We start from the raw sequence: 21564 nt of genomic DNA, 5'->3' as shown, positions 1-21564 counted from the left end.
AAATAAAGCAGGCAATGGGTACTCCGCTTATTGCGGATATCACCGATCTCGTTCATGGCTCTATCTCCAAATTCGGCTAGGATGGTATGGCTGCTACTGAGGGGAGGGTGGAACATAGCAGCAGATGTAGAGCATATATAGGCAATAGCAGACCACAGCAGCGTGGCGAGCAACCGGCTTCGATTCGTCACCGAGATGGACTCATACCTGGCCCCCAAAGCTTTACTTGCGCTGCTTCGTCATGTTTCTATAAAAAGCCGGCATGGCTGGGAGTATACTAATATGATCAATTTATTCCCTTGCATATTGCAATTACACCCCTCCAGGGTCGCCTAGTGCAAAATGCGTTCCCAAGAATGGCATGATCGATGCCGGGTTGTGTTGAGTTTCCCAAGCGAGACTGCGCCACGCGAATGCCATGCCTTGTCAGCGGGCAAACCCGAACTGCCCAGAACAGGTCGATTGCCTAGGGTTTAGATCATAAGTGCTAGCTAAGTGCACGATTCTAGTAGACACACCACCTTCACAGCCAAGCGTCGCCAAGATCACGTACGCTCTTGAATTCCGTACTCTACGAGCACCAAGAATACGATAGAATGGCTGACAGTAGCCTTCTACCAATAGCCTAACAACGGGCGACAAACCACGAACGCCAAGAGTGGTGAACCGTCGTATTGAGCCTACGATCTGCCAGCGCAACGAATGGCTGTTAGGCCATCTGAATCTGCCGCAATGTGATGTTTTTCACTATAAACCCAAGTGCCGATGCACCTAGATGAGCCGGGGGCAAACCACCACGCACTTTTTCCAACATCCGCGATGAAACTCACCGCCGCTCTTACGATACTCGCCGCCTCCACCACTGTGGCAGTTCCGACGCGGCGAGAAAGGGACTTCACTGTCGTGGCTAGCATTGCTTTCAGATATGAGAACGGCACCTCCGTCCCCGTGGTTGACGTACCTGAGACGACATCATGGTACCCCATCGGTGAGCACATCTTAATCCGGCCTCATCGCCGGCAACAGCACCCTGCTGACACAGCTTGACATGTGGTAGCCAGCAACGGCATCGTGGAAAACATTCTCATCTACGCACCCCTTGGTCGGGCCACTCGCTGTGCGTTCCTGAAGCCAGAGCCCAGCAGACAGACTCTCGGGGCCTGGACAGTCACGCAGGCGTTGCTCGTTGCCCTCAATCCGCCAGCAGAAGTGGGCTTCGTGCAGTGCGACTAGGGCGGCTTGGCACCGCCGAATAGTCCGGAAAGCAGTGGCGAAGATGGGGAACAGGCAGATGGAGATAACGACAACATGGGACACGGGAAAGAGCCTCAAATCTGCCTTCCCAAAGGAGACACAGAGAGAGAGACAAAGAGGGCTTAGATAAAGATGTACCCCACCATCGGTATGAATAAGACGTTGCGTCAGCCTCGAGGACTCCAGTTGTCGTTACGCACAAGCTCAAAAGCAGACTTGACCACCGAAATGATCCCGGCGCAAATACCCCCTTCCGAGCCCACCAGCCCACCGGCCCCTCCCCCCGTAGACACCAACACGTGTTGCGCAAACGATCATGTTGATGCGCATACACAAAGACTGGGCCCGATGGGGGCCGCGATTCTGCAGCGCTCAGGTACAGCGGGAAGATGCCGGCTTTCGGTGCTGTTCCGAGGCTAAGACACGTTCGTAGGGTCATACAATGCGGTCGCGGGGTGGTGACTTTTGAATCCTACGGCACAGCAGTTGGAGTTAGCCGAAAGTTTGACAATATCGCCGAAGCTATACGGCGTATGGCTCGATGTTGCCACTTGCGACGTCCAGTGCCCCCCTGCCTTCTCCTCCTTTCGCGCCTGGACCGGTGACATCGCGGCCAAGACTAGGCTTCGGAGGCCGTTGGAACTTGCAAATGCCCCTCTTAGACAATGCAACGGGCGACGCTAGTGATTGCTATTGAACAGGGACGGCTCGGGGGAAAGCGTTGGGGATTCGGTGACGCGGACTGCAGAAGCTGCAGAACTATTGCTTTCCGAGCAACGTTGTTTGCTCGAACTTGGTTGTTTGGGTCTCGAAAAAGGAATTCGCCATCGCCCAAAGAGGGAACAAGTCCTCCCACCATCGAAAAAGAAGGAAAAAAAGAAATTTCCATTGCCGCCAGCTGCATCCCCACAATGCCGATGCATGTCTTGGCCTTCCATTGTCTCTCTCGCGCCAACTCAATTTGGACACCCACAACGACGACAACGGCGCAGTTTGGCAATTGCCACTGGCTCCGAGTTTGTTTTGTGGCGTCAACCAGCGCTGGGCAGACATTCCATCCCGCCAGCCCGCCCTTCCCGTTGTCGAAATCAAACATCTATCTGGACGACGACACGCTCCGCAACGGCCCATACCGCCGCCTCCATTGTCCAAGGTCAGATAGCAGCGTACCAGCATCAGGCCTGTACTGCAGGAACAGCAAGCAACGGGGAAGGATGGGCCAGGGTTCAGATTAGGGGGGGATGCAGGGGGCTTTGGGATTCCCCGAAGACCCAGCAGGGGAACATCGGAGGCGCTACCGAGGCAAACTCTATGAGCCAAGTGGTGGTGGTCAACTTATCGCCCCCATGCGGCCAGGGCACACACACTTTGGTGTACAGCTGCAGTGAGCTCCCATCTTGCTGTTCGTCTGATGCGCGGCCCCTGACCAGCACCCCGGCAGTTGGCGAGATTCGATTTCATGCAAGTTAGGTGCGATCCCTCAGTTGTCAAACCTGTCACTTCCAACATCCTTCCAGAAGCCTGCCACATCAGACGACACATACGCACGTTTCATTTCGTCTTGGAATCTAAGCCTCAACGGTCCCCATCTTCTGAGACTCTTCACTATCGGAGCCATCCCAGAACCATCCCAGAACCTCGTGTCGATCTTGGGGTCAAAGCAAAGGCCGGACGAAGCTCGAAGGCGACTGTGGATAGGCCTCTGGACCCCTGTCCATGTCTCGCTTCACGCAGAGAGAACAAAGGGCTCCGCATCTACCCCGTGGTCACCACGGACAAATTGCCCAAAGGGGACAGTCCTGGGATGGTCACCCCCGTGGAAGCAGACATGGCAATCGGGAGGAGATGACAACGTCCCTCGCCGTCCTCCCCCATGCATGGGCAGCACACAGCCCGGTTGAGATGCTCTGCGCGCCATTGATGCAATCCCTCCCGCGTGTATCCCCAGTTCAGTCCTACCTCAATATAAAGACTGTCCATCATGGCCCTCTCGCTTCATCTAGCCGTCAGGAGTCTTCCCTGCAGCCTAGTCATTCTTTAATATCCCCTCTCTTTCAAGGCTGCTCGCTCTTCCCGCCCTGCCAAGATGAAGTCCTCCACCGCCATCGCGACGGCGGCCCTTGCTGTCGCGCCCTTTGCCGCCGCAGGGCTGCTCCCGAAGCGCGCTGTCGATGCTTCCTGCCATTGCCTTCCCGGCGATGCCTGCTGGCCCTCGACCACGTCCTGGGACACTCTCAACAGCACCGTCAGCGGCAAGCTCATCGCCACCGTGCCCATCGGTTCCGTGTGCCACGACCCCAACTACGATGAGGCGGCGTGCACGGCGCTGCAGAACTCTTGGACTCTCCCCGAGACCCAGTAAGTCGAGGCCGATTCTTGTTCTTTGTTGTGGGAGATTTGGATGTGCCCTAACGAAAGTCAGCTTCCCTTCCTCTTCTTCCGTGATGCAGAGCTACTTCGCCAACCAGTCCTGTGACCCCTTTACGGACCGCACCACCCCCTGCCTGCTCGGCAACTACGTCAACTACGCCGTCGAGGTGACATCCGCCCAAGACGTCGTTGAGACCCTCAACTTTGCGCGTGAGAACAACATCCGCTTCCTTGTCCGAAACACGGGCCACGAGTAAGCTTATTCCTGCCGAAACCTCCTTCCCCTGATTCATGTCCGCTAACCTGCTCGACCCAGCCATCTCGGTCGATCAACCGGTGCCGGTGCCCTTGCCGCTTGGACCCACAAGCTCAAGGACATCACCGTCACCGACTGGTCTGACGACCTCTGGACCGGACCCGCCATCAAGCTCGGGGCCGGTGTTCTCGGTTACGAGATTACCGAGGCCGGCAAGTCTGCTGGCCTCGTCGTCGTTGGCGGCGAATGCCCCACCGTTGGTCCCGCCGGAGGTTACATCCAGGGAGGCGGCCACTCGGCCCTCACCACCAACTTTGGCATGGCTGCCGACCAGGCACTTGAGTTCGAGGTCGTCACCGCCGACGGCAAGATCGTCACCGCCTCCCGCACGGAGAACCCGGACCTCTTCTGGGCCCTCAGCGGCGGCGGTCCCGGAACCTTTGGTGTCGTCACCTCCGTCACCGTCCGTGCCTACCCCGACGCCAACATTGGTGGCGTCGGCCTGCAGACCGCAGCCGTGTACACCACCCAGGAGAAGTGGTGGCAGATGCTTGACGCCTTCCACTCCCTCCTCCCGGGAATGACCGACCAGGGCGCCATGGTTGTCTTCCTCTACAGCAGCTCCGTCTTCGCCATCAACCCCCTGACCGCCTACAACAAGACCGCCGAGGAGGCCAAGGCTATCCTCCAGCCCTTCCTCGATGTCCTCGCCAACCTCTCCATCCCCTACTCCTCCGCCGCCACCAACTACACCAGCTACCGCGACCACTACGACAAGTGGATGGGCCCCCTCCCCTACGGTCACGTCGGTGTCGAGTCCTACAACTTCGGCTCCCGCCTTATCCCCCGCTCCGTCCTGACGGATACTGAGTCGCGTGCCTCCTACGTCTCTGCCATCCGCTTCGGCGCAGACACCTACGGCGTTCTCTCCGCCGGAGTGGCCCTCAACGCCACCGCCCCCACGGGCGTCGACAACGCCGTCAACCCCCACTGGCGCAACGCCGCCATCCACGTCCAGTACTCGACGGCCTGGAGCAACGACCCCGAGGACTGGGACCAGATGATTGTCGACCAGAAGCGCATGACGGAGGAGATCATCCCGCCCATCGAGGCCGCCACGCCCGGCTCCGGAAACTACGTCAACGAGGTCGACTTCAACATTGCCGACTGGAAGGAGAAGTTCTTCGGCAGCAACTACGACCGTCTGTTGAAGATCAAGCAGGAATGGGACCCGGAGGGCGTCTTCTACGCGCTCAAGACGGTCGGCAGCGATGCCTGGACCGTTGCCGCCGATGGCAGGATGTGCCGCGCATGATGTCGATGATTTAAAGCATTTGGGGAGGAGTTTATCTGGGCTTGGAGCATATATATCTAATACTGACAAGGGGCACGCTCGCAAAGTGACCTCTTTTTTTCCCGATCCAAAGCGCTCGTCTTACTCGCCTGTCCTCCCGTGCATTGTCGTGACACAATCAAACAAAGGGCTGTGTGGAGTGGTTCCAGCCCTATCCCCCTTTCTCCTCACGGGCGACGCTTGTGACACCTGAGACCCGGAACCTGATCTTCGGCATATGCATCACTCGTTCTATGTCAGGAGCCGAGTCTCCGTCTCACCCCCCCTCTGCCAAGCCGCTCCGCTAACACGATGTCGATCCACAAGAGACGGATGGTCTCAACGTGGCCCGGAAGCAAGATTACTCACAGCCAATATCTGACTGCGCCGGCCGCCCTCTCCGTCTCTGGATCCGTACTCGTCGTCGTCAGAGGCTGATTTCCGCGGCCGTGATTACGTGAGGGCCCCCTACCCCCCATGACCCGGGCAAATGCGTACCCCGCCGGCACGCCGCCCGTCAGACGGGGATGCATACGGCCCCCAACCAATCCCGAGGCACCGCGCAGCTTTCAGCTACCCGTAATCAGCGCCAAGATGGGGGAGTGTAGTCAGCAAAAGATGAGGTGGGGGACAATGTGGCGCCTTTCTGCCTGGACGAGGTGAGAATGTCGGTATGCTTAACAGCGCGCGCCGTGACACACACCACACCCACCCCCGGACACACGATGGACGGAGCCTGGATTACACGACGGCTGGGGCGGCTCCGGTATTGAGAAGACGTTTGTTTGCCAGCCCGTGATTTTTAAAAAGGTCGAGATGTTTCCGTAACTCCCAGACCGTTTCCCCTCGGGAGAAGCCAATCAGAAAAAGGTGTAGACGAACGAAAACAACCTCTCAAACGTTACATCCCAAAACGAAAGGAAAAGGGGCAAAGAAAGGAAATAATAACAACCCCCCAATAACACCAACATGAACTTCGGCTCATCCCCCCTTGTCTCCGGCTTCATCGCGTCCTTCACAAGACGCCTCTGCACCCGCTGCCTCGAGCCATACGAGTCTCAACACTCCTGCTCCCAGGCCCAGAGACCTCTATGCAGAAGCAAACCGACACGAGCCCTCTGCTAAACCACGAGGAAAACAAAGGAAGAATAAGAACGAAAAGCAAAAAAAAGAAACGAAATACGCAATTTTGTTGACGCCTATGGCTTTCTACACGCCCCGCACGACAGATTGATCAACACTTGTATAAGACTATCTATGGCTTGGCACCAACTCTCAAGTCCTATTGACACGTCGGTGTTAATGAAGAGTCAAGCAGACGATGGAGCTGCCTAGATGTTTGATGAACTCGCATCTCTTAAGACCTTACCGAGTTTTAATTCCAACCTTCCTCTTGCGATGAGAGCAATACGAGAGACAGTATCCCGTACAGACTGAACCGGCACTTATATCCGGCTGGAGACGAACGTGAAGCCGTACCAAAGGCCCTTCGTCCTCGAAAATTGGACGTTAATTGATGGGGTCGGAGAGAACGATGCTAGTAAGGGTTTGTGTATATATGTTTACATAAATATATGGTTCTGGAAAGTCCTATGAACGGTTCATCATATAGGGTGCTCAAATATGATACTCCCTGATTTAATTGTCTTTGGGAACAAGCTGCAGGAATAGTTCAAAGGGGCTTGCTGAGACGATGCCGAAGTAAACCGGCCGAAATATGGTCTGTGACAGCCGTACACGGCTCATGTATGAATTTAATAGCTGTGATGCCCGTGATGGCTTCTGAATACAAGCCAACTTGGCATCTCGATTTATCTGTCGCTAGTCACTTCACACTTATGCGGTTGACGTAATATTGGGTATAAATGTCTCATTCCTTATGCTTTTTGTATACCGGCCCCGAAAGTCATGCTGTGTATTGTACAAGCGTAAGCCACGCCACCCGACACCGCCAGCCATGCCAACCGCCCAGAAACCGCAAACCCAGAATAGGGGAACCGAATGCCTTCATAGTCCATTAACAACATCCCCTTCCCATTCCTTACCAGCCTTGACACCTATCAAAGCCATTGCAGTAAATCACGTTGCGTAGGGCGTCGCCATGCCCCAGTCGTAATGCGCCGTCGAGAGACACGTGGCGACGCGTAGGAATTGAGTCTACCCAATGGCCGCCGAAATGCCAAAGAACGCCGCTGGACAGAGCGTCTCTACGACTCTTCGGTCCGACGAGGTCCCCGCTGCGAGATAGAGCCACCTCGCGGGCCGCCACGGCCGCGGCCACGGCCCTCGCCACGGTGTCCACCACGACCGCGCCATTCACCCCGGCCACGTCCACGGTAGCTGGAACCTCCCTCGCGATCACTACGGCCGCGGTTGCGTCCCTGAACCTGATGGAAGCCATCATTGGGGTCCGCAGCAGGAGCGGGAACCTGTGTATAGTCAGTCTACCGGCCAGTTCTATGGCTGAAAGGGGGCCTACCTCGGGCTGGGTCTCCTGGTGCTCGGGCTGGTCGTCAGCCCAGGACTGAGTGTTGGCGACGGCGGCAGGGGTGGCTTCGATGCCGGTCTCGGTCTCGGCGGGGTCGCGGGGAACAGAAACCCATTCCTGGGACAGCGACATGCTGTTATCGTTCGACTGATCCCACTTCTCGCCTGCAGCATTGCCGGTGCCGCTGGTGATGTTGGCGTTGCTGGGGGTCTCGGTGGGTTGCTCCTCGTTGTGGCCATTGGTGATGGCAATATTCTCGCCAGCCTCAATCTCGTTCACGGTGGCGTTGGCAACTGTAGGGTCGGTGACGGCCTCAGCGGCAGAGGTCTCGGTCTCGGCGGCGGCGCTCTCCTCAAAGGGAGACTTGTAGGCCTGAGAAGCAGTCTTGACCTGGGCAACTAGGAAGGTGTCAGCGCGGGGATCGTCATCAGATCGTCGTGTTGAGCTTACAAGTCGTCTGGAGCGGTTCGCCATTAACGCTATAAGTCTGCTCCTCGGTGCCGTCAATCAGCTTCAGCATGGTGGCGACAGCGCTGTCGTCGCCCGTGTAGATAGCAAGCAGGACTCCTTCGAGAGCACGGTTCTCCTCCAAGCCCTGGTCGGCATCCTCAGAACGGCGGGCAGCAGCAAGACGAAGGAACTGTGACAGAATAAGGAGCTTGCTGTTGATGCTCTTGCTAGAATCGCCCTCGAGCTGCGCCTTGACCTCGGCGGCTGCATCGGCCTTCTCCTTCTCCAGCTTCTCGGCAAAAGCCTTCTCGAGCTCCGCCTTCTCGGTTGCAGCGCGGGTACGGTATTCCTGGTCAATCTTCTTCAGCTGGGCGAGCTGCTCCTCGTATTGGTTGACCTGGGCCTGCAGAGCAGGCTTCTTCAGGTACTGGGCTCTCTGGTCGGCATTGATGATGCGAGCAGCAACAAGTTCCTCGAGGGACTTGCCGGCGTTCTCGGCAATCAGGTTGTCGATCTTGGAGGCATTGGTCTGGTGAAGGCACTGTCAGCTGCGAAGCTTGCCGAAAGAGGGGTAAGGGTTACGAACAATCTTCTTGTTGGTGTTTCGGATGTTCCTGCAAGGCGCAATTAGCCAAAAGGTTACCGGGAAAGCTTCAATCGATGGCTGGTGCTTACTTTTGGAGCTCCCGAATGTAGGCAGTCTCGCCGGACTCGTCGGAGCCGTCAGCCTTCTCGGGGGCGGGAGAGGCAGTGGGAGCAGGGGACTCGGTGCGCTCAGCAGCCTTGACCTTCTTCTTCTTGGCCGACTTGGATTCGGATTGAACCGCGGGGTTCTGAACGGGAGAGGCGGCCATGTCGAAGCTGGGGGGGTGCGCAGTCAACAAGGTCGGGGTGTCGCGTGAGCTTGGTGGTATTTTTTCGGGTGACGTGGTGGCCAGCTACAGCTACGGCAGAGTGCACGCAGATGGGACAGATCAGATGTAAACAAACTAGTTGTAAGTAGGGTTCACGATCAAAAGGACAAAGATCCCAGGATCGAAGAAAGATATTCCAGGTGGAGAGATTATGATGGGTAAGGTCGGGTGAGGTTGAGTAAGGTAGGTAGGTGGATGTGCAGGTTTAGGGTCGGATCAATTTTGGAGGTTCGCGAGGATGATGCAGTGGAGGACCGGGCCAGAAATGGCTAAGAGGCCAGTGAATGTGCAACTGAGGCGAGATCCCAAGTGGATTCCAGAAGCCGGAAGCACCCCCCTGCCGCCCACAGCTGCTGGCTCCTTCCCTTCCCTTTCCCCTAAAACCCCTGCATCCACTCTCCCCCAGGTCGATTCTAGAACTGGTAAGAAGAAAAGATACATTTCCAAGTACAAGAAGCGCCGTGCTGGTTTCAATAACCACCACGTCCGCCTAGCAACTCGTTGCGTTTTGTTGGATTTCCCAAGTTGTATCGTCTCACGAGTTATCGTGTGCATCGTGTCATCTTGCGCTCGCTGTAGACTCTCCAGGTATAATGTTCCTGGCCTCAATTGGATGACGTATCAGACAGGGCATTCTCAGCCTTGTATGAACTAACAGCTAAGGTACATGTGCGCCAATCCCCCGCATTAATTTGCGCTTGCTGGCCATTCATCGCCTGGAACCGCTTGCTGAACCACTGTACGATCGACCACACGATCTTTGATGACAGCGAAGCGGCTAATACGGGGTAGAGATGTGACTCCGATGATTGCGCATTGGACCGTTCAAAGGTTGATGGCATTTGGCCGAGACTATTCAGATGAATCGGCTCTTGGCCCGACCTCGCTCCCCCGCGGAAATCCACACTGAGGTTATATTCCTGAAATAAGGAGGGATGCCAAAGCTCCCGAGGTCTCCCATTGTCACTCCGCGCATGTCACACCACGACAGATCCGCAAGTCTAGTTAACGGTGCCCAAGACAAAGACATGTTGGCTCGGCCCTGCTTTGCTCACGAACAGTCTGTCGCCCAGCAATGCACCAACAACCGAGGGGTGTGCCTTTTGGTAGTGCATCTCGATTTCGTTAAGATCAATTATGCCAAAAACTGGCTTCGTATCGCAGAAATAACTTCGTGTCTCCAGTGCTGTGGGGACTGGTATCGGGAGAGATGGGCATTATCGTAGCTTCGTGTCTTTAAAAACTGATGTTTCCGGGTTTCAACCCCTGAATTTGGTCAGAGTGTCCTGTAAGACACATTATCAGTTTTTGAACACCCATATGAAGAAAACCCGGCATTTCTGGGACATACCGAGGTCACCTTCTTCACGCTCCGAGCAGTGATGCCTCTTTCTCCAGACTTCTTGGATTCAATGGCTGCCTCTTTGACGAGTCTATGGCAGGGTAAGCATCGTAAGTTTCGAGGGCAATTGCATTGATGACTTACGTCTGCATGAATAGCACATAGTCGAGATAGATCTGGTGGGAGGTCAGCGGCGCGATCAAGACGCGTCAAAACGGTACTGACCATGACATCGACATTTTTGCTCAGATTGCAGTTGGAATGGGCCTTGATGATTTTCTTCACGGTGCCACGCGGGTAAGCCTTCTGTCCGGGTGCCATGGCGAGGGCTTTCGAGTGGGCGTTGCGGTATTGTTGATCAAAGACGGCCGATGCAGGATTGTCCTGTGTGGTGTCGCGAGCTCGGTGTGACGTTCCGGTGTGGGGGGAGCTTGGTTGTTTTGTTTGGGTGTAGGGACGTAATAGGCGGCAGTTTCCGAGGTGAACACACCTTGATTGAACCTCCCTCTCAAGGTGGGGCAGTGTGCACCCCCTCCGCACTGTGTGGCACAACTGTGACCCTCCATCTGAGCTTTTTGGGAGCTGCTGCGTCAGTCAATCCAGCGTCCACAGCAGCATCGACAAGACGTTCGCCCAACACCTCTAAGCGTCGCACTGCAACCTGTCAAGATGCTTTCAAGGCGCATGGTAAGCAGTATGGTCAATATTGTTCGCGATGCATGCTAACGTAATTGTGTGCAGCTCACCAAGGCCGACGAGGAGTCCGTCGGCGACGAGGTCGAGGTCAGAAGGGAGGACCAGGACAAGATCAACAAGTTCAGTCGTCTGCACCAGCGCGAACTCGTTATCGAGGACGAGCTTAAGAACAAGAGCGTATGTTGTACCACACTTCTCTTTACACGATCTCAGCTAATGCCTTGTCGCCATACAGAAGGAAAAGGAGGAACTCGACGACCTTAGCACAGAGTTGGAACTCGCCGACGAGGACGAGGCCGTACCGTACGCATTCGAAGGACATTTAAAAGCCGCAAATATACACAAGACTGACAAGCAGCGACAGATACAAGATTGGCGACGCCTATTTTCACGTACTACAACCGCAAGCGATAGAGATGCTTGAGCAAGCTTCGTCCAAGATCGAGGAGGAGGTTGAGGAGTTGGAATCCAAGATGGAGACGATCAAGGAAGAGATGAACCAACTCAAGGTCGAGCTGTACGCCAGATTCGGAAAGAGCATCAACCTCGAGACATGAAGCAATCAAATCACAATCTGGACGATCAAGACCCAAACCCGTCGAAATGACATATCCGGCCCAACCGCGCGATGTATATGGAGATGAATCACCGGCCGGCAAGGTCGTGGATGAGACATTCACCGTTGCGGGCCTTGATGCGACTGATTGCGGCCTATTGAGACACTCCAGCGGCCTAAAGCACGGCTTAGAGCCCGACAGCGTATCACAAGTTGAGATTCGCAAGGAGTATTCCGCTAGCGGCGACGGCTCCCATCTGTGACGGCATAGCTGTTGCTATTGCGAATGGCGGGAGACTATCGCGCTATCCTAAGGCCAAATGGCCTCCATGGAGGGGAGTTCCGGGGGTGCTGCGGAAAAGAACATCCACCGCCACGGCCGGTTAAGCGGTCTCGTCGCTCAAGTGGGTCAGCGCTTCGGCTCCGATGCCCATGACGAACCAATGACAAGGCGCCAATATAGCTCCTTTGTTCCCCTCCTTCCCGGCAGCCATACCGGGTATAAGGCTTCGTCTATTGTTTGTTACGTCCGTCCAGTCACACATGGTTCTCGGTTGCTAAAATGTGAAAAAGATGGTGGGAGCGAAGACTAGACCGTCTCAGTCCACAAGGGTGATCGGCCACATGCAGCATGCAGTCCCCGATTTTCGGTCCTCGTCTCTTTGGGTAATTATTAATCCCGTCTGCTATTTGACAACCAGTTCTTGCTCTCCCCCGTATCTTTGTGTATGAAACTCCAAAACGTTATTGCTGCAACTGCCAAGGAGTTGCTTACGATTCGCCATGCTCGACACCAGTGAACCCAAGGCGGACGTGACAGATAACTTGCAGTGCCTTCAACGTGAGCTATGACACAAGCCGGAGATTATCCTCAGTATATGTAACGTTTTGCAGAAATCCATTCTTTTTCAGAGGGTGTCAAGAGAATAAACGAAGATGAAGCCCGCAGCAGATACGAGTCCCGGGCTGAAGAGCAAGGCCTTGACGAGGAGAAGCAACCCGGCCCGAGCTCATCAAGCGATGAAGACGACAGGACGATAGTTTCATGGAACGAGGGCGACCCCGAGAACCCGTACAACTGGTCACATGTAAGGCATCTCAACATCTCCACCCCTGTGCACGGTGACTGACGAGTCCAGACCAAGAAGTTCCTCATCCTCTGTCTGACCATGATGCAAGTCATCAACAGCACCATGGGCTCAGCGCTACCCTCCAACGCCATTCCTTTCATCACCGCCCACTGGGGCATCACTAATGAGCAGCAGAAGGTCCTGCCCATTTCCGTCTTTCTCATCGGCTACGTCTTTGGCCCCATCGTCTGGGCACCTCTCAGCGAACACCTTGGGCGGCGGACGTTAACTATCGTCACCTTCATCTTGTTCACCATATGGACTATGGCTTGTGCCTTGGCACCCAACTGGCCTTCGTTCCTCGTCTTCCGCCTCTTCACTGGTGTCTTCGCGAGCTCACCCATTGCCATTGTGGCCGGCATTCTCGCAGATATATACGGCGACACCGAGACCCGCGGCCGTGCCATGACTGCCTTTATGGTTGTGAGTTTGCTCCTCTCCCCCAAGATTACGTTGCAAGAAACCTCGCTGAAACCCCCCGCCTCCCGCAGACCACAACATTCGGTCCTCTCTTCGCCCCAATTGTGTCCGGCTTTTGTTCCCCGACCATCGGTTGGCGCTGGTCCTTCTGGATAGCCCTCATCTACGCCGGCGTCACCCTCATCCCCATTCTCCTCCTGCCCGAGACCTACGGGCCGATCCTCCTTGCCCGCCGCGCCATAAAGATCCGCAAAGCAGACCCCTCCGCGGCCGTTGTCGCGCCCCGCGAGATGGAGAGGACCGACTTCAAGCAGTTGGCGACTGTGGTGCTGACCCGCCCCGTGCGCATGATCATTTTCGAGCCCATCGTCAGCTGCACGTGCGCCTACCTCGCCTTAGTCTACACTATATTTTACATGTCCTTCCAGGCTTTCCCCATCATCTTCCAACGGCTGTACGGTCTGTCCCCGGGGGTCGCCGGGCTGGCCTATCTCCCGATAGGCGGCGGCGCGCTCCTCACAATCCCCATCTTCTTTGGCTGGGAACAGGCGCATCTGTGGGCCCAACGCAACGGCTACGCCTGGGCTAAGCGGGAGGAGCTCCGGCGTCTTCCCCTGGCCTGCGTGGGCGGGCCGCTGTTTTTCATCTCTCTGTTTTGGCTGGGCTGGTCCTCCAAGGAGGGCGTCAGCTTCGTCGTGCCCATGCTCGCCGGCCTCCCCTTTGGCGCCGGGTTCATGCTCATCTTCATCGCGCTGCTGAACTACCTCACCGACGCGTACGAGATATTCGCCGCATCCGCCAACGCCGCCGCCTCGACCAGCCGGTCCCTGCTCGCGGTCGTGCTGCCCCTGGCGACCACGCCCATGTTCAACAGGCTGGGTATTGCCGGGGCGTGCAGCTTGCTGGGAGGCTTCAGTGCCGTCATGTGCATCATTCCATTCATTTTCATATGGAAGGGCGAGGAGATCCGGGCTGGGTCCAGGTTTTGCATCGCGCTGCGGGAGAGGAAGGCCGAGATGGAGAGAAAGGTGGAGGAGCAGAAGCGCAGGGAGGAGGTCAGGAGAGCCGGGCGGATAGGTGGGTTGGAATTTCAGGAGGAAGTGTGAGGCGAAGCACTCGGAGGCGGCAGGCCGACATGAGATGATGATTTGCAAGCATAATGAGTCTGGTCATCGCATAAAAAGGAGGCCTACGGCAGAGGCCTTGCCGGGGACGATACGGCATATCAGCACATGAACGAAGCATGATTGAAGGACAAATTACAGACAGGATAGCATTGGCCTTGGACGATCGGCATGGCTTAAGGTACGAAGCATGAAGGACATGATCGACTCTCGATCAATGTTACCTTTACAGAGACTCGGAGCCTCTTCAGTCAAACAACAATTATATTTAGTTTTGGATGAGAAATACTATAGTGTCTTCATAACACCAACCCAGTCAAGGACATACGAGATGTGTTATTTGCTTGTATGTTTTACCAGAACTTTTCATTTATCCCGGTTGTCGAGAACACTGGTTGGTTGGCATCCTTTTGTTATCTACAAGAGCTCTCTGCATTTAAGCCACGGCTGTGTAGAGCGCTCCAACTTTACTGTCCGTTGCTTCCCACCCCATGTCCAAGATCCGTCATCCCACCTGCCCGGGGGTGTCTTGGAACGAAAAACAAAACGGGGGTCGATGATCAAGATGTAGACCAGCGGTGAAGAACAGCAGCCACAGGGGTCTGATCTCGGCGCCTCGTTTCCACTCTCGAAATATCATTGTCCATGGACATCATGTCCGTTTGACAAAACGAAAGAAGACGGGGAAAAGAAAACGGCTGAAAACATTTGAACACTTTGTCAAGAACCGTTGATTCGCAAAACCCAACGAGGCTTGCTTCTGCGCAGTCTTCCAGTACCCCGTTTTCTCGCCGTCCCCCGCTTACACGTTGGAATCGATGCGTGCGCGGAGGCTCCCCCTCCCCCTTCAACCCCGCCGTGCGTAGACCGGCGGCGGCATACCTGCATCACGCCGAGCAATGGCGGTAAATCATATCCTTTTGTGCCGATACCGGACGTTGGGGACGGCCCGAACACGGCAGGAAATCTAGGTTTTTGTTGTATGCTGCGCTCTCTCGTTCGTTGCCAGAGTCTCGCTCTGTGTGTGTGTGTGTGTGTGTGTGTGTGTGTGTGTGCTATGGAGAAACAAAAGCGTGCGAGAAAAGAGTGGATATTTCCACGGCCCCGAGTCTACGTCCGCTTGTCCGTCGGGGCCGGAGGGAGTGTTGCGTTGTTCTAGCCTGGAGGCTGCAACGGCATGTAGGCGACATCAGTCAGAAGACCCTCCCCAAATCACGACGATTCGTTTTTACGGCTCATGGCCAGCCCCTTGACAAGAACCAAAGGAACAACACCAATGCCATGACCAAGGGCGGGAATTGGCGCCAGCTGAGGGAGGATGGGGTTGGTTCCGAGAGTGCGCCGTCCAAGATAGAAATGCTCCCACATCGTGATGCGATGAAGGGGGGAGGCAGGCTGTCCTGCGTTTTTCAACGGGGCCAAAAATCCATCCTTTGATTCACTACAGGGGCCTCAGGAACGCCTCATCTTTCTTGTCGGCCTCTATTCTGTTCTCCATGACGACTTGGGGATGTATGTGTACGGCTCGTACATATAGGCAAAGTCACTGATCAGGAACCGAATCAGGCCCCCCTTCCTTTCCCCTTTTCAGAAAAGCAACAACAATAGCAGGTTTCCGGATTGATCCAGAGAGCCCCCATCATCTTTCACACCTCGACGACGCCCCTCATTGAAAAAAAACGAGACAAAAGGCAATCCTGATAGTGACGCCGTCGCAGGGGTGCGGGCGGGAGGGCGGTCAACCCGTACACTGCCTTCGAGGGGTTACGTGGCTCCGATATTAGCCAGCTCCATCCAACCTGGCTGCTACTGAAAACCCGGAAAACAAAATTGATGAGCTGACGCGGAACCAAGCCACATAAAAACACACATACAGCACATATACACATGTTCACATCCTGGAAGAGACTCAACCCCCCGATGGCAATGCTTAGGAACAGGAGCCGAGGCTTCCTGGGCCGTCGTCGGGGTAGAGTTATTGACCTGGACTTCATCCAGTTGGAAAGGTCTACACGACTGAATGAAAGATGCGTCCAAGCTGCCTATCTCACCTAAACATACTGGCCCAGGCGCAGTTCTTAACACCAGTCAGTCAAAGGCAACTCACTCGGCTTACATTATCAACTCACAGTCACGGCGTTGGAATAAGCTTCGGAAGGTTTCAACAAAAGTTTCATTCATAGGAGGACCGCAAGTCACCAAACCTCATCCCCATTGATAGTCAGAAGAAAGTATATACAAAAGAACTGAAAATTTTCTGGAATTTTTTCCCTTTGCAAATCGGATGCCCTTGTCCGACTGAGACAAGAGACATTGCCGCCAGGAAGATATGTCGGCCCAACGGCCCGCTACATGTAACGCACGCGAATGCAAAGGACGCAGCTGTTTCCCTCCGTCTGATGAAAACCCTTTGAAACCCAAACAATGCTTTGACCAGAAACACCCCAGTTCATGGACTCGCCACACGGGGTGCATTTTTTCCGTCTAAAAGAAAACACCACACCAAAAAGCAGGCAGAGCCGAAAAACAAGGCGAGTTTATGTATCCCCCCTTTGTTCGTTTGTACAAAAACGTCGCTTTATTTTCACCCCAAGAAGTGTATACAAGACAAGTGGTAGAAGGATAAAAATGTGCTTGTTCATGAATCATAGATTCTTCTCATAACCAAAGATAGCTTGACATGCGGGGGGAATCTACATCAGACACTTAAAAGAGCTTGCCGGAGCGGCGGTAGTAGCCGGTGGGCTTAGCGCTGCCGCTGGAAGCGGTGCCGTTGGTGGGGTAGGGGGCAACGGTGACAGTGGTGGAGAGGGTGACGACGTCCTCGTCGGCGGGGCAGTCGTAGTCCTCCTCATCATCATCCTCGCCATCATCAGAGGCGTCAACATCAGTGGTGGTGGGGACCTGAGCGCTGGCGGTCTTGCTGGGCTCGGCGGCGGTGGTGGCGGGGGCAGAGCCACCGATGGTAACGTAGACGGTGGAGGCGGGGACGGTGACGGTCACGGCAGGGCAGGAGCACTCATCAGAGCCGGAGCCGGAGCCGGGGGTAGCGGGCTCGGAGGCACCGGGGCGCTTAATGGTGACGGTGCGGGTGCCAGTGGAGGTGGCGGTGGTGGTGGTGGTAGGCTCCTCGCCGGCACCGGTAGCAGAGCCAGTGGCGAGCTCGCTGTAGGGCTTGGTGACGAGGATGGTAGACTCAATGGTGGTGGGGATAGCGGTGGTAACAACGGAGGCGGTGGAGCCCTTGCCGACGGTCATGGTGAGGGTCTTGGTGGTGATGACCTGGGTGACGGTGGTGACGACCTCGCCGTCGTCAGCGGGGCAGTCATCGTCCTCTTCCTCGTCGTCGTCGCCGGCGGTAGGGGGGCTGGTGACGGTAGGGTCCTGGGCGGAGTTGGTGACACCGGCGGTGGACAGAGGAATGGTAGGAGCACCGGTGGGAGTCGTGATGACGGGAGCGGTGCGGGTGGAGCCGGGCAGGCTGCCAGCAGAGTGCTCCTGGACGACGGACTTGGAGATGATGGGGGCGTCGGTGACGGGGCAGACGACCTCGGTCAGGACAACAGTGTTGGTGACAACGTAGGTGTGAAGGTCAGAGGCGGAGAGGGTGGCGCTGCGGGCAGGGCAGTTGGTGATGGTAGGGGCGCACGAGGTGACAGTGGCAACCTCGGTGACCTCGACGGTGAGGGTGGTGTAGCCGGCGGGAGCGGTAGAGTTGTCACGGCGCCAGTGGAAGTGGCGGGGCTGGTAGGCGGAGGCGCTGGCGAGCGAGGCCATGAGGCCGAGGGCGGCAACGGTAGACTTCATTTTGAATGTGTGAGGGTTTGTTGGGCTGCAACTGGGTTCTCTGATATCTCCACGAGGGTAGACGGGTTTGTTCGGATCGGGATCGTAAAAGGGCGAAAGATCAATTCCGCAGATTCAAGGCTGTTTGGCTGCTGCAAGACACAGTTTGCGCGAAAGAACGAATGGTATACTCAAGAGTGAGCGTGGGTAAGGCTGAAGGAATGTAAGGTGTCCGAGGACTGGCAACGAAAGACTGTGTTGTGGAGAGAGAAAGGGCGAAAGAGCAGGTAAAGGAGAGAAGACCAAGAGGGTATTTAGAAGGGGAGCGGGAGGTCAGAGACCTTTTAGCCCGTGGAGCAAGTAGTGGATGGACCAGGGGGGAGGGGGGGACGTGGACTGCGAACTGTGGATAGGATCGAAATCCTCGAGGAGGGGGGAGGGGAGGGGTGCCACATTAGACCGTGGGCCCTTCATCTTGGGGACCATGAGAGAAGCCATGGACGTTGGAATTGCAAGTGCAGGGCCCGGGCGAGGCCAGTTGCGCTTGCAAGGCCAGCACAGCGAGAGAGGGCGAGATCTTGGCATCGTGCCTGACTCCCCTCCTAGCAAGGTACTCCGTCCTTGTCATAGTCGACGGCGTAGGCGCATCGCACTGCGTTAGGGGTGGGCCGCAGAGGGGGGGCAAGCACTTGCTTGGCCCGCAGCGAACGACATGGGGGTGGATGGCATGGCGAGCGCGAGCGAAGCAGGGCAGATACCGTAGGTAAGCAGAATTGGTGATAGTGTAAGAGCAGGGGAGGGCAAGGCAGTAACGGGTCTAGGCGGCACCAGGCAAAAGAGAGGAAAGATGGCGAAATGCGCTGGTCCCGGGGGGTGAGTGGTGTGTGTGAGTGTGTGTGTGTGTCGTTGGGATGAGGTGTGGACGCGGTGTGCGCCGTTGCGATGCGGTGTCAAGGTGTGGGAGTGGGACGACGGATGAGGTGGGAAGCGAAGAAGGATGACGGCGCCGGGGTGTGTGGTCGGAAGACCCCTGGTTGTCCATCCAGGAACCGCACTAAGGACCACTTCCCACCTTAGGAAGCTGGGCTAAGAGGCAGACGCACAGCGGCCAGCGCACGCACAGCCCTCGCATGGGGCCAGAGATGAAGCCGCCTCCTCTCAACCCGCAGAGGGAGCCCTCTTCATTAATCACAGGAGTGACATGGACCCACCCGCGCCGGTCATGACGGCGGCCCGGATTGGACTGGACTGGACTGGACTGGATTGCATTCGACGACGACGACAACGACGACGATGATGACATGGGCGAGTGAGTGAGTGAGTGAGCGAGTGGGCGAGTGACAAATACGAAGGAGTGAGAGACGACGTTGAAGGCGGCACGATGGGGTGGGAGGGGGGCCCAAGGTGTGTGTAAGTGCGCCGTTGACGCTTTTCTCCTTTTTTGTTTTATTTTTATTCTTAATTATTTTAGCTGTGTTTGTTTGCCTCTGCAGAGACAAGGTACAAGGCAAGGAAGGTTAGGTAGCCTTGAATGGGGGCCGGCGCCTGCCCGCCTGTCCAGTACGTACCCGATTACACCTGTCACCCGTATTCGCCCTCGTCCATTGTGCTGACTTGCCAGTTGCCAGCCGGCCAATCCCTGTCGGACCCGCCCCTGTTATCCGCTCCTCATATGCAGGTACCGCCAAACATGAGACACAAGCGTGGCCAATCGTCCCGGCCCACTCTGTCCACACCAGGCAACACCCTGGCCCAGATCGCGGCGACAGGCGCCGACACCCCTGCGTCCATGTTCATGAGCCTCGATAAGCTACGCAGGTACGGATACGGAATCTCATCAATTCTTTAATGAAGTGAATAAAAAAAGGACATGGGGAGGGATGGGCTGACGGCGAAAGAAAAAAGCATGAGAGAGTGTGCACTTGGCTTCTGTGCCTACCTGTACGGATACTCTGTTCTGTACGGACTTCCATCGCCCATCTCGCATCTCGCATGCTTCTCTGCAGATGTCTCCGTAGTGCATGGTGGTCCAGCCCTTCTAGACCTGCAGATCCGGCCGTGTCGGTGGAGAGAGAATTGATTACTGGGCATTTCAACTATTTACTGCCCGCGCGGGTTTTCCTTTTCTGCCTACAAGCTGCATCCCCCCAATGTCTTGCCCGGCCGCTCATTTTCCAAGTTTCTTTTCATTAAAACGCAGCCCAACGACGCCCATGAACGGTGGAGATGGCCTGTTGCCGTGGTCCCGTCCCGTGGCCAAGTGCCATGTGCCCTGCGCTACACAAGCACAGGATGGGGGCATTTATTTTTTCCCCCGAGGCCACGTCCGTACGACATTCAGACATACGAAGTATGCGCATGCGCGCTCGCCCGCTCGCTCGCTCGTATGCAACAGACCCAATCTGTGCGCATCTGCAAAGATTAGGCGACAGTCCGACAGGTGTTGGCTCGAGTCTGGAGAGCCCCGAGCCCGTGCTCCATCGCCCGTCTTATTCTCACAGCTCTACTCTGTACGCTACACCTACTATGTAGTGTATGCAGGTCTCGGTATCGTCAAGTCTGCTGGCTCGTTGAATCAATGCTTAAAGACGTGCTTTCAGTATGGCATATCCGTACCGTCTTGTTGCCCACTTAACCTCTAGCTCCCTCGCTCCTCTTCCACACACACCCCTCTCTCGTCCTTATCGCCCCCATCCCCTCGTAAGCCACCGATTCAGTTCGGCGCCAACGGCGACCGATGCATTCGCAAATGCGCGGCAAGGTCTCACCCGGCGCCAACAATGCGAGCCACCAGAGAGCTAAAATGAGAGACTGCCGCTTAGCCGGCGACCGTTTGCCTGACGTGTGTCTCTCCTCTCACCATAGCGTTGTGTCCGCCCATGGAGCCACGTCGAGCGAGACGACCTAGCCACGGACCGACCTTAAGTCACTTAACCTTGAGCTGGCCGTTTGATGTGATGCAAAAGTGAGACTCTGCTCACGCTGAAAGGGGGGGGGGGGGTCGCAATGCGCGCGTGCTGCGGGCTGGTTTGCCGCCGACTAGAAATATCTGCGACGCAGCGGCAGCCAGTCGATCCCTCCAGCGCCCCTATTCCCATTTGCATTGCTGCTCACCGACTCCGCGCCACAGGTCGGGCTCTTCCCTCCCCCCTTCCGCCCTCGGACAAAGTTTTGTGGCCGGTGACGTCGACAGCTGGGCGGGACAGTGGGCTTCTCATTGATGGTCATAGAGGCCATTACACAACTCGCGCGCTGCCGTGTGGTATGTGTCGGTAATAGTCCGACGAGGCCTGCTGATAGCAGCATCTTCAGGTTGTGCTCATCTGTTGTGACAGGCCTAGGGAAATGGAACTGGAGGGAATAGAGTGGGAGCAGCGGGATTATGTCGGCTGTGTCCCCCCTTCTTTACTAGGCGCTTTTAATCCACGCCGGGTACCTTGCTTTA

At 56.1% G+C, this 21564-nt stretch overlaps 7 protein-coding genes across 7 annotated transcripts; 4 read left to right on the top strand and 3 right to left on the bottom strand.

Annotated features, from left to right (window-relative positions):
• Nucleotides 1-819: 819 nt before the first annotated feature.
• On the top strand, nt 820-1233 carry EsH8_II_000676 (uncharacterized protein; the record flags this gene model as incomplete). The annotated part of the gene is made up of 2 exons (XM_083263974.1): nt 820-988; nt 1058-1233. 2 exons carry the CDS (start codon nt 820-822, stop codon nt 1231-1233), a joined length of 345 nt encoding a protein of 114 aa, XP_083121296.1.
• A 2107-nt stretch (nt 1234-3340) lies between these two features.
• EsH8_II_000675 (FAD-binding oxidoreductase) lies at nt 3341-5195 on the top strand (the record flags this gene model as incomplete). The annotated part of the gene is made up of 3 exons (XM_083263973.1): nt 3341-3612; nt 3677-3877; nt 3941-5195. The coding sequence occupies 3 exons, from the start codon at nt 3341-3343 to the stop codon at nt 5193-5195; spliced, it is 1728 nt and encodes a 575-aa protein (XP_083121295.1).
• Nucleotides 5196-7420: 2225 nt separating this feature from the next.
• Nucleotides 7421-9005, bottom strand: EsH8_II_000674 (uncharacterized protein; the record flags this gene model as incomplete). Its single annotated transcript, XM_083263972.1, has 5 exons — nt 7421-7642; nt 7693-8099; nt 8152-8680; nt 8738-8765; nt 8827-9005. 5 exons carry the CDS (start codon nt 9003-9005, stop codon nt 7421-7423), a joined length of 1365 nt encoding a protein of 454 aa, XP_083121294.1.
• Nucleotides 9006-10324: 1319 nt separating this feature from the next.
• On the bottom strand, nt 10325-10728 carry EsH8_II_000673 (uncharacterized protein; the record flags this gene model as incomplete). Its single annotated transcript, XM_083263971.1, has 4 exons — nt 10325-10351; nt 10417-10498; nt 10552-10583; nt 10633-10728. 4 exons carry the CDS (start codon nt 10726-10728, stop codon nt 10325-10327), a joined length of 237 nt encoding a protein of 78 aa, XP_083121293.1.
• A 348-nt stretch (nt 10729-11076) lies between these two features.
• On the top strand, nt 11077-11660 carry EsH8_II_000672 (tubulin-binding prefolding complex subunit GIM3; the record flags this gene model as incomplete). Its single annotated transcript, XM_083263970.1, has 4 exons — nt 11077-11094; nt 11149-11280; nt 11339-11406; nt 11468-11660. 4 exons carry the CDS (start codon nt 11077-11079, stop codon nt 11658-11660), a joined length of 411 nt encoding a protein of 136 aa, XP_083121292.1.
• A 782-nt stretch (nt 11661-12442) lies between these two features.
• On the top strand, nt 12443-14315 carry EsH8_II_000671 (major facilitator superfamily domain-containing protein; the record flags this gene model as incomplete). Its single annotated transcript, XM_083263969.1, has 4 exons — nt 12443-12500; nt 12554-12747; nt 12799-13212; nt 13281-14315. 4 exons carry the CDS (start codon nt 12443-12445, stop codon nt 14313-14315), a joined length of 1701 nt encoding a protein of 566 aa, XP_083121291.1.
• A 2724-nt stretch (nt 14316-17039) lies between these two features.
• Nucleotides 17040-18140, bottom strand: EsH8_II_000670 (uncharacterized protein; the record flags this gene model as incomplete). Its single annotated transcript, XM_083263968.1, has 1 exon — nt 17040-18140. One exon carries the CDS (start codon nt 18138-18140, stop codon nt 17040-17042), a length of 1101 nt encoding a protein of 366 aa, XP_083121290.1.
• Between the last annotated feature and the right edge of the window lie 3424 nt (nt 18141-21564).

The sequence above is a fragment of the Colletotrichum jinshuiense genome, chromosome 2 (assembly GCF_051148585.1).
Source record: "Colletotrichum jinshuiense chromosome 2, complete sequence".
NCBI lineage: Eukaryota > Fungi > Ascomycota > Sordariomycetes > Glomerellales > Glomerellaceae > Colletotrichum > Colletotrichum jinshuiense.
This window is presented reverse-complemented; position numbering and strand designations above follow the sequence as displayed.